The sequence below is a fragment of the Selaginella moellendorffii genome, unplaced genomic scaffold, assembly GCF_000143415.4.
Source record: "Selaginella moellendorffii unplaced genomic scaffold, v1.0 SELMOscaffold_45, whole genome shotgun sequence".
Lineage (NCBI taxonomy): Eukaryota > Viridiplantae > Streptophyta > Lycopodiopsida > Selaginellales > Selaginellaceae > Selaginella > Selaginella moellendorffii.
This window is the reverse complement of record NW_003314306.1, coordinates 30,683-45,023: the sequence shown is the minus strand read 5'-3', so window position 1 is coordinate 45,023 and position 14,341 is coordinate 30,683. Positions and strand designations below refer to the sequence as shown.

Genomic DNA, 14,341 nt, shown 5'->3' with positions numbered 1-14,341 from the left:
CGAAAGAATTTGCTCTATTCACTTGTTTTCTAGAGTTGATTAAACTTCATCGACTTAACGAGATGAACATTCCAAAATATTACAATAGTGACAAAAATTGTTCATGATTGATAACTTCTATTAACGAGGTATGTTTAAGAGACCATGTTAATTTGATTCTAACATGGTTCATGTTTCACTTTAGGTTATGGTTAAAAATATCTTACAAAAATTTAAGGAAAGTCCTTATTTTGGATTGATGGTGGATGAATTGACTGATATAAGGTATTCCTTAATTTGGATTTATTAGTTTACTTATGATTCAATTTATGTTCAACATTGTGAAGCATTTGATCTTTTATACGACTTACATTGGATGTGGTTGTGTGAAGATGAGCTACTTGGGGATTGTCAACATTGGTGATAGTGGTGCAGTAAGTATTTTTAACTGCATTAGCAATATGCTTAAGCAGTGGAATTTAGATATGCAATAGTTCATAAGTTTTGGTTTAGATGGATATAATGTCATGGTTAGTAGCAAGACAGGGGTAGCAACTAGGCTGAAGGAGATCATCCCTTCTTAAGCAATGCTCACAATATGGCACATTGAGTTAATTTATGTGTGGAAGATACTTACAGGGATGAAGAATGTGCTACACAATGCATGAAGATTGATAAACTAGTGAACAAGGTAGTAGCTTACTTCAGCAAAAGCTCAAAAAAGTTGGCTCAGCTGATGGACATTGAGATGGAACATGATCATACCAAGCTTAAATTGTAGCATATACAAGATATGAGGTGGTTAAGTTGTGGAAAGGCTTTCTCTAAGCTTTGCAAATGTCTAGAGCCAATAGTTGAGCTTTTCAAATGAAGTGGCAAGCTGCAGCTTTACAACAAACTGAGAACCCTGAAGAACATGTACATCTTGCATTTTCTGGCTGATATTTTGCAGATGATAAGTAGTCTCAATCAAAAATTCCAAAAAAAGCTAATTGACATCACCATGGTTGGACTCTTGTAGAGATTATTTTGAAGCTGAACTAATACTACATCAGTGATGAGATTGATTTGAACGATAATCCCATGGATAGCAAATTATATCCATGCATCCATATTGGTGGTAGTAAGGATGGCTTCCTCCATGTTTTGAAAGCTTTAGTTAAAAAAAATACTTATAGAATTATGTAGTTGATTTGGTCAAAAAATGGAAATGATCTTCAAGAAGTTGTGCAATTCCAAATTTCCTTTACTTCTGCTCTCATTTCAGCTATTAGACAATGACTGCAAGACATAAAGATACTCTCCAAGATGCAAGTTCTAACTTTGGCTAATTTGCCAATCCTTATCAAGGAAAACAAACAATTTAAGGTTACAAAGGCAAGGGAGCTTGCAAAATTTTATGGAAGGCATTTATAGGTGGATGAAGTTTTTGTTAAAGGCATTGTGGATATCCTTTAGCCTTCATGGAAGGGTATTCAACTTAGATTCAAAAGAATTGAAAGGACAGAATTTTATTAATATATGGAGCATCATACATAGTTAAGTAAGTTGGGTAGAGAGCTTTTCAAACTTGCTTCAAGTTGGTGAAATTGGGATGGTGCAGTGTGTTAGCATTGCAAGTTGCGAGTGAGGTTTTAGTAGAATAAATTTGATTAGGAACAAATACAGAAATTGGATGAATACTAAAATAGTTGATGCTCTCGTAAGGATTTTAATTGAAGGTCCCGAAATTCAGAAGTTTAACTTTGATGAAGTTGTGGACCACTAGAAGAAAAGTGCATACTATCAACAAATTTTCTCATAGTTATAAACTTGATTAACCTTATGGTTTTATTTATAAAAGGATTTTTACCTGAGAAAATTTTGATTAGAAGGTTTAATCTTGGGAATTTTGTCTTACGGGTCATTTTGATGCTTCCTTCAATTACATGGCTCCAAAGATATTATCTTATAACACCACAAAAACTATAATATAAAAAAAGTGGAGGCTCACAAGTGGCCAATGGGAGATGAGCATTTGAAAAATTTTAGAACCTAAAAAAATATTTATTTATCTATTGTTAATAGTAAAAATAATAATTATATAAATAAATAATAATCTAGCTTGTGCCTTAAAATCTGAGATCATCCATCCAAGTATCCAAATACGTTCCAAGGAGCACTGACATTCAAGGAAACCTACACCACGTTGGTCTCCCAACTTTCATCATTTAGAATGGAGGCATTTGATTGTTTTGTTTCCTGCTTATTCAAATTTCAAGTTCTAGATCTTGAATTTCCAGGAAGGATGGATCCTTTCTAAGAAGAAACCAGCCATCACTATCATGAATCACCAAGCTCAAGGTTACTTGAAATGGTGCCATCGGTAAGTTAGACATTTCCGCTCTTAGGACGTTTCAATTTGAGCATACTCTTTGTGGAGCTCATGCGTGCCGCACAAACCGGGGTGACACTTATCAAAGCCGATCCTGCGTGAGCCTCCAGCCATGGCGGTGGAGAGTTCTCTTTGGCCAGCAAGATCATCAGAGCCTCGACTGCATGAGCCACTGGTAAAGCCTCGACGAGAGTATGGATCTGTCCAGAAGTCGCAGCTTCGTCGTCACCGTCGTGACTTATCTGGAAAATCCCTGCCCACAAATCTGGAAGATGGTGCGAGAGAACGATCTCTCGCAGCTCACCGCCCTCTGAATCCACCACAAGCTCCCAAAGAAGCTCCACGGATTTGTCCAATGCATCGAAACCTTCTTCAAGTTCTTTGATCTCGTCTTCCCTGTGCGGATCGATGTCGGACGCTGCTGCCGCGGCGCCAGCGATCGCGGAAGGATTCTCGTCACTCCTGAGGAACTCGAGAGGAACATACCGGGAGCAAACCAGGAACTCCGAGGAAACGGCTCGCAGAAGAGCGCCTCCATGTCTTCGCCAACAAAACTCGACGGGTGAGCAAGGCGTAGAGAAAAGGTGCAGCGATCGACACCATCTTGTTCCCGAGGCCGCTGTTATCCAGCCAGAGGATGAACTTGCAATCACTGTTCTCCGTGGCCGTGCTCGAGTTAAACCAAGTCTGGGGATTATCTCTCGTGCAGCGAGCATGGAACTCCTTGTAAGAACGAAACCTGTCAATGAGATACTCCGATGGTACGCATTCCCAGTCTCTCTTACCGTAGCGATGCTGCTCAAACCGGCTCTTGCACTTACCATGGTCTTCTCGTGCAGGCGGCAGATTATAAACGTTTTCTCGAGAAGAACCTGCATCGCTCGTAGCACTGTAGTTGTTTCTTTCGTCCCTGGAGATGAAAAACTTAATCTTCTCTTGCTGGAACCAAACTACTGCCAAGGACGATGGTTGCCGCCTCTAAAGGTGTTGACATTGGACGAAGTTTCTACCTGGTAACTTGCTTCATCTAGCAAAGTCCATTAAACACTACAATCGAAGCTATGGATTTTTTGTCAAAAGAATTGTCACTGAGTTGCTAGTTTCTTCTTGTGCTTTTCTTACCCTTGGAAAAGGGGATGTAGCTCAGATGGTAGAGCGCTCGCTTAGCATGCAAGAGGCACCGGGATCGACACCCTGCATCTCCATTCTTACCAAACTACATTTATTCCGTTCCTTATCTGGAAGAGAGATGTGGTATTTTTCAAGTGATCAACCCTGGATAGACTGGCCAGCCCAGGGACCTGAGGGATAGTCTTGTAGAGCCGATCCCAGGTTCGAAGAAGAGGGACCCTCAAATAAAACACTCCTTTTAATTTCCAAGGCAAATTGGGGCACGGATTCGAACTTGTGACTCCCTTGTACTAAAATTTCTGCTGCGTATCTTGAAAATGATTTTTTGGCGCCTAGATCTTGCTAGGGTTGCAAATGGGGCAAGGCCATGGCGGCATCGCGCTCTCAGGTACTCTTCCTTGTCCCTGGTTGGATTACGTCGCGCTTGATCTTGGAAGTTTTCTGGATTACGTCGTCCTGAGCTTGATCTTGGAAGCTTTCTAGTCCTGCCTCTCATAACTAGCATACTGTCAAGCTAGAATCACTCGCATTCTTGCCTAGGCACGCGTTAGAACGGACTTTTGAGAGCGTGCTTCTGAAATTCTCCTCTCTCAGTTGTAAAGTTTTTAATGGATGATTTTTGTTACGTAAATTGTAGGCCGGGAGTACAATTTCAGATTCAAGATGCACAGGCTCACTGCAGATCCTTGGAAGAGCACGGCCGTGGCTCCAAAAAACAATCTGGGAACTTCGTGCTGCCACTGGTACGTTGTAGACTTGTTTCGGGAGCCTGCAAAAAATTCTGGACTTTGTTTTTGGCGGATACAGAAACATGCGTGGAGTCGATCGCCAACAGGTACCGATGTCTGGCAGAAAAAAATGTTTTTGGGACTAAACTTGTACACCTCTGGAACATTTATTTCTCCAAAAACACACTTCTTCACTTATTCGTGGGGCATTTATCCATCTGAGACATCTTGAGCTCAGCTGAATGCTATGATCGACTTTGAGGTTCTTTACTTGTTTTCCTATTGTGTATTTTCATTATGGTGCAATTTTTACAGGCTCTTGGCATGTCGTTTTCCCGTGCCATTTTGTTGAGATCAAAAACGAGATGGGACGAGCTGAATTCCCCACGTTAAGTCCGGGCAGCTTTGGATATTGTTTTGGACGGCCTTCGCAGGGTTGAGCGATTCACAATCACAGCCGTAAAAAACTCTCGCGTGGAAGCAAGGCTCTATGGAATCCAACCTGGAGCAGTTCCTTTCATTTAAGAGCCACGGCTTGAGTCCACCCAGGCTTTGAGCAACGTATCCAAACGTGGAACCGGGGCTCGTAACCAGCTCGTCACACAACGAGAGCAGGAAAATCTCGGCCAGGGCCTTCTCGTCGTGCTTGAGGTCGTTAGTCTGCTGCCATCGCTCGTTACTCGGTGCAAAAACTCGGATCAAAGAACCATCGATTGTTGGAGAGTTGAGATAAACTTCTTTAAGATCATCGGAGTAATCTTCGTCCAGCGATGTCACAACAACACCTATTATATCTCTGGAGGATCCACAAGCTCTACAATCTCTTGGCGACGTCGAGTGTGGCGGTACTACTTTGGGAAGCACATTGCTTTGGTGGAGACACTGGATCATTGCGGCTGAGAACCTCTCTCTTGCATGGAATCCACCCAAGCTATATTCGAGATCAGGCAGCATTCTTAGTTGGACGCCGACAAGCTTGCTCGAGCCAGCCATATAAGCATCGTAAAATCTCGTCACTCTACCCCAGACTTCGTCAGAGGGATGGAAGAGATGCTTCGCTAAGTGGTGGAACACCGCCTCTTGCCGTGGAAAGAGCTTGTCTAGCTCGGTTCTGAATTTTGGAACGTAGTACAAGCTTGGGACAAAATACAGGTTTGCTCTGATCGACAACCATGCAATCTGGTCGCTGATGATTTGCTGTTGTTTCTCGCAGAAGAATTTGTCGCCGATATCAGCGACTCCGTCCATTATCTCGATGTAACCGTACCTTGCAAACGTAGCACCGGCTTCGCATTTATCAAACTTGAGCTTAAACTTGTCACTCTCGACAAACTGGAATGGAAAGTCCCGGGGAGCAAACCATGAACTCCGAGGAAATGGCTCGCAGAAGAGCTCGTCCATGTCTTTCCCTGGGTCAATTAACAAAACTCGACGGGTGAGCAAGGCGTAGAGGAAAGCCGCAGCAATCGACACCATCTTGTTCCCGAGGCCACTATAGTTCAGCCAAAGGATGAACTTGCAATCGCTGTTCTTCGCGGCTGTGGAGTTGAACCAAGTCTGGAGATAACCTCTGGTGCAGCGAGCATGGAACTCGTCGTAAGAACGAAGCCTGGCGATGAGGTACTCAGATGGTACGTCTTCCCAGGGCTTTTTCCTGTAACGATGCTGCTCAATCCGACTCTTACATTTATGATGCTCATTTTGTGCAGGTGGTGGACTATGAGAAGTTCTGATGGAATCACCTTCTTTTCTTCCACTGATCAGATTGAAGCTGCTCCGCTTGTTCCAGGTGATCAAAGCTTTATTCCTCCCTTCCTGGAACCAAACTGCGGCAGAGTAGAATAATATAAAGACGAAGACAAGTGCTCCTGAGGCTCTCCTCAGCGTCGACATGTAAAGAGTTTCCATGAAGACCACTTGGTAAGCTACTTATGGTTCGTCATTGTCTATTTTTCTTGAACACTACATTCTAAGTTGCTTTGTTGGCTGCTAGTGACTTGCATCACGAACTCGGCATTTTGCGTCGAGCAGTTTTCCACTTTGCCAAAAGCTCTGCTGGCACAACCTCTCCGGCTGAGTTGGCCGCCACCGCGCGAATATTTCATGGTATTTTGCAATTTCGAATTGCTGTTTTTTTGTCGCTGCCATTTGTCTCTTTACAAGGATCAATTTTGCTGATTTATCTGTGGTGTTGCAGTCATGGAAAACATGCATTTGCGCACTCCAACTCTCATTCAATACGTTTGTGGAAAACACGCAGGTCAGAAGTCGGCACAAAAGAGTAACTTACACTGCTGTTGGAGGTATGTCACTTCTAGATCACACCTGGTGGGAGTCAGATGCCTTGTCCGTTAGGCCACAGGAAGGTATTGAGTTCTTTTTTTGGTTTTCCTAACCTTCCTGGGTCTATGGTCAATACTCGGTTTCATCATATGCTTCTACTTTTCTCCGGCTGTTCTTCTTGGAAGGCGACTGCGGGGAGTAAGGAGCGGCGAGGCTGGTAACCAAAATGTTTAGTTGGCCTCAGGTTTTGATCTTGATGGCTCGTTCTGTGTTTCTGGTTCTGTTGCTGCTTGCAGGCTTGATCCTCTCTTCGGCTGCACAACAACAAGATGCCATCGAGAACAGAAACAGCAGCAACGATGAGGAGGCCCAGGTACTGTTGGAGTTTAGAAAATGCATCAAAGCGGATCCATCCGGTCTTCTGGACAAGTGGGCTTTGCGGAGGAGCCCAGTTTGCGGCTGGCCTGGAATCGCATGCAGACACGGCCGAGTTCGCGCTCTCAATCTTTCCCGCTTGGGTCTGGAGGGCGTCATATCGCCGCAGATCGCCGCGCTGAGGCACTTGGCTGTGTTGGATTTGCAGACCAACAATTTATCGGGAAGCATTCCTTCCGAGCTCGGCAACTGCACATCGCTCCAGGGGCTGTTTCTAGCTTCCAACCTACTCACAGGAGCCATCCCTCATTCGCTCGGCAACCTTCATCGCCTTCGCGGCCTCCATCTCCACGAGAATCTGCTGCACGGCTCAATACCACCTTCGCTCGGGAACTGCTCATTGCTCACAGATTTAGAGCTCGCCAAGAATGGATTGACAGGACGTATCCCTGAAGCGCTGGGCCGTCTGGAAATGCTTCAGAGCTTGTACCTCTTCGAAAACAGGCTAACGGGAAGGATTCCAGAACAGATTGGCGGCCTCACACGACTGGAAGAACTCATACTATACTCCAACAAGTTGAGCGGAAGCATACCACCTTCATTTGGCCAGCTTCGAAGGTTGAGACTTCTCTACCTCTACGCCAACGAGCTGGAAGGATCCATACCACCGGTTTTGTCAAATTGCTCCCAGCTTGAAGATGTGGAGCTCTCTCAAAACCGGCTAACCGGCAGCATACCGACCGAGCTCGGCTCCTTGAAGAAGTTGGCCTTCTTATCCATTTTCGAGACCAATCTCACTGGTTCCATTCCCGATGAGCTCGGCCACCTGGAGGAACTCACCGAACTTCTGCTGTACTCGAACAGGCTAACCGGCAGCTTGCCTCAGTCACTGGGGAGATTGACGAAGCTCACCACCTTGTTCTTGTATGACAACAATCTCACTGGGGAATTGCCGGCTTCGCTTGGGAACTGCAGCCTGCTAGTGGATGTAGAGCTGCAGATGAATAACTTCTCTGGAGGCTTACCACCTTCGCTTGCTTTTCTCGGGGAACTTCAAGTGTTTCGGATAATGAGCAACCGGTTATCGGGTCCGTTTCCTTCGGCTCTCACGAACTGTACGCAGCTCAAGGTCCTGGATTTGGGGGATAATCACTTCTCGGGTAAAGTTCCTGAAGAAATCGGCAGCTTGGTCCGACTACAACAACTCCAGCTGTACGAGAATGAATTCAGCGGCCCAATTCCATCGAGTCTTGGCACACTTACGGAGCTGTATCACTTGGCTATGTCTTACAACAGGCTCAGCGGCAGCATTCCTGATAGCTTTGCCTCTCTGGCGAGCATCCAGGGGATTTACTTGCACGGGAATTATCTCTCAGGGGAGGTTCCGTTTGCGGCTCTCAGGAGGTGTTCGCATTTGGAGGTGCTCGTGCTGTCTTATAACAAGTTGGAAGGATTTCTATCGGAAGAGCTTGGTGATATGCACAGCCTGACCGGCTTGAGACTGGACGAAAATAAGTTTCGAGGAAAAATTCCCGCGAGCGTGGGCAGGCTTACCAAACTTCAGCTGTTTAACCTCTCGAACAACATGCTCTCAGGTCTCTTACCCGCAGGTCTTGGAAATTTGCACGATTTGCAGGTTAGCTTCGATTTGTCTCACAATTCCTTGGCTGGCCCAATCCCGTCCTGGATCAAGAACATGGACAAGGTGCTCTCAATATCTCTTGCATCAAACTCCCTCTCAGGAGAAATTCCAAGCAGCATTGCTGACTGCAAAGGCCTGCAAAGCTTGGATCTTTCTTCTAACAGGTTGGTCGGTCAGATACCCGAAGGACTTGGTACGCTCAAGTCGCTTGTGACTTTGGATCTTTCTTCTAACAACTTAACGGGCAGAATACCGAAGTCGCTGGCAACTCTGTCGGGTTTGAGCTCCCTCAACGTCTCCATGAACAATCTTCAAGGACCTGTCCCGCAGGAAGGTGTTTTTCTCAAGCTCAACTTGAGCTCTTTGGGTGGGAATCCAGGTTTGTGCGGCGAGCTTGTGAAGAAAGCATGCCAGGAGGAGTCGTCAGCAGCTGCAGCTTCAAAGCACAGGTCTATGGGGAAAGTGGGTGCTACATTAGTGATTTCTGCTGCAATTTTCATTCTAGTGGCAGCTTTGGGTTGCTGGTTCCTCTTGGATCGCTGGAGGATCAAGCAACTTGAAGTCACTGGCAGCAGAATGACTTTTTCTCCTGCAGGTCTCAAAGCCTACACGGCCTTTGAGCTGTCAGCAATGACTGATTGCTTCAGCGAGGCGAACCTTCTGGGAGCAGGCGGATTCAGCAAGGTCTACAAGGGAACCAACGCACTCAACGGCGAGACAGTCGCAGTCAAAGTGCTGAGTTCAAGCTGCGCTGACTTGAAGAGCTTCGTTTCCGAAGTCAACATGCTGGATGTGCTGAAGCACAGGAACCTCGTCAAAGTCCTGGGTTACTGCTGGACGTGGGAGGTCAAAGCTCTCGTCCTGGAATTCATGCCTAACGGATCGCTGGCCAGCTTTGCAGCGAGAAATAGCCACCGATTGGATTGGAAAATAAGACTTACGATAGCTGAAGGTATTGCACAGGGACTGTATTACATGCACAACCAGCTCAAAGACCCTGTTATTCACTGCGACTTGAAGCCAGGAAATGTTCTTTTAGATGCAGGCTTAAGTCCCCACGTTGCAGACTTTGGCCTTTCCAAGTTGGTCCATGGCGAGAATGGTGAAACTTCTGTGAGTGCTTTCAAAGGAACCATTGGTTATGCTCCACCAGGTACTGTCTGTCTCTCTCAGATTGGTCCAGGTCGCTCAACTTTTGCTGTCCCTGTTTTGCTGCACAGAATATGGAACTTCGTACCGAGTTTCCACCAAAGGCGATGTCTACAGCTATGGAGTGGTGCTTTTGGAGCTCCTAACAGGTGTGGCTCCAAGCAGTGAGTGTCTCCGAGTGAGGGGCCAAACTCTGCGTGAGTGGATTCTAGATGAAGGAAGAGAGGATCTCTGCCAAGTGCTTGATCCAGCATTGGCTCTTGTTGATACTGATCATGGTGTAGAGATTCGGAACCTGGTGCAGGTGGGTCTTCTGTGCACAGCATACAACCCCAGCCAGCGTCCGAGCATCAAGGACGTGGTTGCAATGCTAGAGCAGCTCAACCAATAGTTCAACAACACGAGATTTTGCAATATCCTATACACTGTATAATGCTCGAGCTCTTGAATTCAAAGTCTAATGCTACTTATTTCATCGTCACTAAATGTGAAATGGTGCTAATGATACACTTGAAAAATCCTTTTTGTAAGATCCAAAAGTAATATTTACCTTCTTTCTGGAAATTTCTAGTCGATAATGTCGAGAAAAATGGTGAATTTGACTTCCAAAATCATTCCTTCTTTCCTGACTTTTGTGCAAGCCAGTTTCCTAGGATAGCGGGATCTGAAGTCCCCATGGCATTGTTCTGGACTTACGCTTGAAGAATCACAATTGCAGCTGTAGAACACCCTCGAGAAAGGCTCAGTGGAGTCTAGCTTTGGAGAACACGCTGGATCGCATCCGAGAAACTTTGGGCTCCACGAGATAGTCCTGGAAATTGGGCAGCACTCTCAATTGGACACTGACAAGCTTGCTCGAGGTAGCCCTGTAAGTATCGTAAAATCTGGTCCAGGCAGCGTTTGAGGGATGGAAGAGATACTTGGAACACTGCTGCCTCTTGCCGTGGAAAGAGCTTTGGAACGCAGTAAAAGCTTCGCGAAGTATCCCCAAGTTGATAAGTCTGCTTGAGCCACTCTACCATACTGGAGGATGTGGAGCAGGCCTCTAGCATTTAGTCGATCTCCTGAGTTGGACCAGTAGTGGACATAAGGTGTCAAAGTCTGGGAGTTTGGAAGCATCCTTGTCGATCATAACCACTGAATAGGATCCAGACTGAAAACTTGAATTACTGGTTGTTCCGCAGTGACAAAGGGAGTATCTGCTTGTTGGGAACTCTACCCCTTCTGTAAACAAATGGGTAGACCTTTCACGTTGATCTGCATCATCAGGAGGAGGAGAAAAGATCAGGTGGATATAGAGTTTCATGAGATCCTTTGAGCCTACTACTCACATCTGCCGCTTCTGGATATATATGCCTAGCAAATAAGGTGGCATGTAGTGGTAAGTTGCACATTCGATTCCCTCTACCCGCTTTGTTTATGATCTCGAGAGTCGTACAGCCTCTTTGTGACATAGTCGTGAGGTTTATGAACTGCATTTCACTCTAAAGGTTGTGGTCCGGGTTCGAATCCCCCGAGTGGCGGCTTTGCCTCGTGTTCCTTTCTCGCTGCATGGCGGCACCTTTTGCAGCGCGTACAGCACACTGTAGCCTACCGACACAGGCAACAACTAAATGTACAAATACATTGTACGAACGCATTTTCTGCGAGTATGGGGTCCCGAGTTCGACTCTCGGAACGCCCTCCATTCCAGGCTACCGACACACAACATCCACCTAGAAATTTCCAGTTTAGAAAAAATTGGAGATTCCTGGACATATCACTTCCACTATTTGCAGCACTATCCACAGAAGAGGTGCCACCATGTATTTTCAACATAATAATTTTTTGACTTATCTCCAAAAGCCGCACTGTCGGCGGCCGAACGCAGCAGGCAGCCACTGCGTACAGCTACCACGATACCAACGTGTCGATCCGCCCCGAACCAGCCATGCCCTGCATCGTTTACATGTTTAAACAAAGGTCATTACTCAGCAGTCCATCCCGAATCCTGAAACCACCACTATATAAACGAGCAAGATCTGCACTGAGTTCAGCACATAAGTTTCGGTGAAGGTCTTTTCTGTTCTGTTCTAGAGTTCCATTGATTCGATCGCAATGGCCAAGGTCTCGTTCTTTTGCTTCGTGTTTGTGTTGCTGGTGGTGGCGAGTAGCCTGAGCGGGACGGATGCGGCGCACGGCTGTGTGGAGCACACGCTCACGTGCCTCAAGGGTGGAGACCGCCGCTGTGATGACTACTGCAGGAAGTGCCACTATGACAGCGGCAAGTGCCAGAAGTGCAACCATGGTGTATGCCACATGAGGCAGTGCAAGTGCACTCAGCCCTGTGTTCCTTGCTAGATTGGTTTGCTTCCTTCTTTCGGGAGTTCTCACTTCAACATTTAGTTGGACATTGAGCTCTCAATCTCAATAAAAAGCATACTTGTAGTTTACTTCGAAACTTCCCTTTGTGTGTTGTGTGTTTTGTGAATCATCCCACCATTGGCTCACAGAAATGAAGGTGAAGAGCGGCAAAGGGAGTCACTCCTGTCTCCTGGAAGAATGGTTACTTGAAGAACTTGTGTTGTGGAATGTACTGTATTCATTTCTGAGGTGCCCAATGTTGGAAGGCGCTGGAACTCTATGGAATGGATGACTTAGCAGCTTATCTTCTGTGTGCCTGGGTTTCAAAGCACTCTGTATCTCCAGCCGGTGCCGGGCAGAGAAAGAAAAAGAGTCATCTAGTGAACAAGCCTGCCTGTTTATGATTTTTAATAATTGGTGAGAGCCACTGGAGAGGCATGTGTCACGAGTTACGGGTCCTCACATGGTGCCAAATAAAATAGTAATAATACTTAGTCAATCTACTACAGATCTGGCCTATCGGCACAGTTTCTTACCGCTTGTTGTTTCGAAATATTTTGGCGAGGATTGGGGCTGGTGGTGAAGGTGTGAGCGACACCTGTTTGTTTGCGCGGATAAAACTTGCAATTTACCGCAGCTCCCCAGCCGCGAAGTTTCCTACAGGAGGCGGCCGTTGACGAGCACCGAGAAGCTTGCGCCGATCAAACACGGGGATGTTCGTGGTACACACGTGACCATATGTAATAGCTTAGATCATTGAAGAATGAGCAGCTTGCTTGCGCACTGGATTGACGCTGCTTGGTGCTGTAAATCCCAATGATATGGCAAAGGCTATGCATTAGAAGGATCTTTTTGCAGCCAACAATGGAAGCTCCTGTTACAGCAGAGTCTTCTCACCATACATCCCAAGCAAAACCCTGGGTGGAGGAGACACAATTGGCTCTTCACTGAAGGACCCAAAGTCCCTTCCCTTGAGAGAAGGTGTGGACATCCTTTCCTGTGGGCTAGGTTATTCCTAGCAGAGCCGAGGACTGGCTGAACCAGCCTCTATTTTTCAATGCCTTGTTCAGAGAGGGAGAGTACAATCTGGGTAGGGGAAATTGCTGCACGTTCTGGAGGAGGCTTTCGGACGGTGGAGCAACTGGTGGGAGTGGTGGAAAGAAAAGACAGAGTGTCGACTCAATGTGTTTGAGCCGGGATGTGTTGTGCCTCCTTTCCGTAGTTACTGTGGAGGAAATGGCCTATGTGAAGACTTCAGTATGGGGACTTCATCGGGACGAGGCACTGGAGGGACCAAGAAGGAAGCTAGGGGTGTGGTCCCGGTGATTCACAGCCCCCGTGGGAAGGCACAGCGCTGGAGATCTGGTTTATAGTCTCATTGAAATGCAACACTGGACGAGTGGAGCGTGATGCTGGTGGGGGAGGTATGACGCCACAGGTGCATGATGACAAGGTCAAAGGACGTTTCCTAAATGGAGAATCAAAGAGAATGCTAGAGTGTGATGGGGGTGATGATGTGGTGGCAACAACAGTTAATTGAGGACCTGGACTGAGATCCAGCAGCTTGGAGACTACAGGTCTTATGGCTCCCCTATGCTTAGGCTTTTGGCCGACTCAGCTCGACATCCAGAACTTCAGTGGGTCACAGCACCACGTGCCTGCGCTGGGTATACAAAGCTTGGCTTGCGATTGGATGGTGGGTAGAGGAAGGGATTGCACCAGCTCTCCTGGCAGAAGTGTGTTTCTTCCAACGTCTCGATGATCTTGCACAATAGCAGCTGTATGTGTATGCTGTGTCTAGGGTCTTAACCATCCCCTTTGGCATGCCCAGTGCTGAGAGGATTATGTTGGGCATCACATTGAAGAACTGGCTGCTGGCGGCAGAGGAGGCATTCACGGCTCACCTACTCCTCAATGTGGCAGACCCACATGGTCATTAGGATGGTAAGTTTTTTACTTTCTCTACTTGGTGAATTCATGGGTGCAGAGATTGGGACACTGTGTGCTGGGTGCTGGCCAAACACTGAGTAGGTGGCAATGCACAATAATCTAACCAATGACAAGTTGTACCCATGAGGTGATTCTTGATGCAAAAGTATCCAGCAGCCACTGAGAGCTTGCACCTGGAAGATGGCTTGGGTTACGGCAAAATCCTCGCACAGAACCGCTCTCAATTGCAGGGAGCAAAAACAGTCTCCTGAAACACTGTCCAAAGAAGTCTGCGATGAGAGAAAATGATAGAGGATGGAAAACTGGACAAGTTTCACTATGATTTTCTGGAAATTCTGTTTAACAAATTTTTAGTTAAATCTACAGAAATAAATATACACTTACTTT

At 46.3% G+C, this 14,341-nt stretch overlaps 1 protein-coding gene and 2 long non-coding RNA genes across 3 annotated transcripts; all 3 read left to right on the top strand.

Moving 5' to 3' along the window:
- Window positions 1–3,738: 3,738 nt before the first annotated feature.
- On the top strand, window positions 3,739–6,365 carry LOC9656275. The gene is made up of 7 exons (XR_002993645.1): window positions 3,739–3,872; window positions 4,122–4,227; window positions 4,292–4,474; window positions 4,528–5,364; window positions 5,426–5,843; window positions 5,922–6,132; window positions 6,206–6,365. It is a non-coding gene; the product is annotated as an uncharacterized LOC9656275 (long non-coding RNA).
- Window positions 6,366–6,411: 46 nt separating this feature from the next.
- Window positions 6,412–10,131, top strand: LOC9656274 (receptor-like protein kinase 2). The gene is made up of 5 exons (XM_024685489.1): window positions 6,412–6,453; window positions 6,568–6,578; window positions 6,681–6,712; window positions 6,792–9,665; window positions 9,733–10,131. Exons 1-5 carry the CDS (start codon window positions 6,412–6,414, stop codon window positions 10,050–10,052), a joined length of 3,279 nt encoding a protein of 1,092 aa, XP_024541257.1. The 3' UTR covers window positions 10,053–10,131.
- Window positions 10,132–11,638: 1,507 nt separating this feature from the next.
- LOC112350094 lies at window positions 11,639–14,341 on the top strand. Its single transcript, XR_002993646.1, has 2 exons — window positions 11,639–13,784; window positions 13,836–14,341. It is a non-coding gene; the product is annotated as an uncharacterized LOC112350094 (long non-coding RNA).

Coding starts and splice junctions, on each gene's coding strand:
- LOC9656274 (XM_024685489.1), top strand. CDS start 6,412: ATGGAAAACATGCATTTGCGCACTCCAACTCTCATTCAATAC. Junction 6,713..6,791: donor AGTAAGGAGCGGCGAGGCTG/GTAACCAAAATG, acceptor TGCTGCTTGCAG/GCTTGATCCTCTCTTCGGCT. Junction 9,666..9,732: donor CATTGGTTATGCTCCACCAG/GTACTGTCTGTC, acceptor TTTGCTGCACAG/AATATGGAACTTCGTACCGA.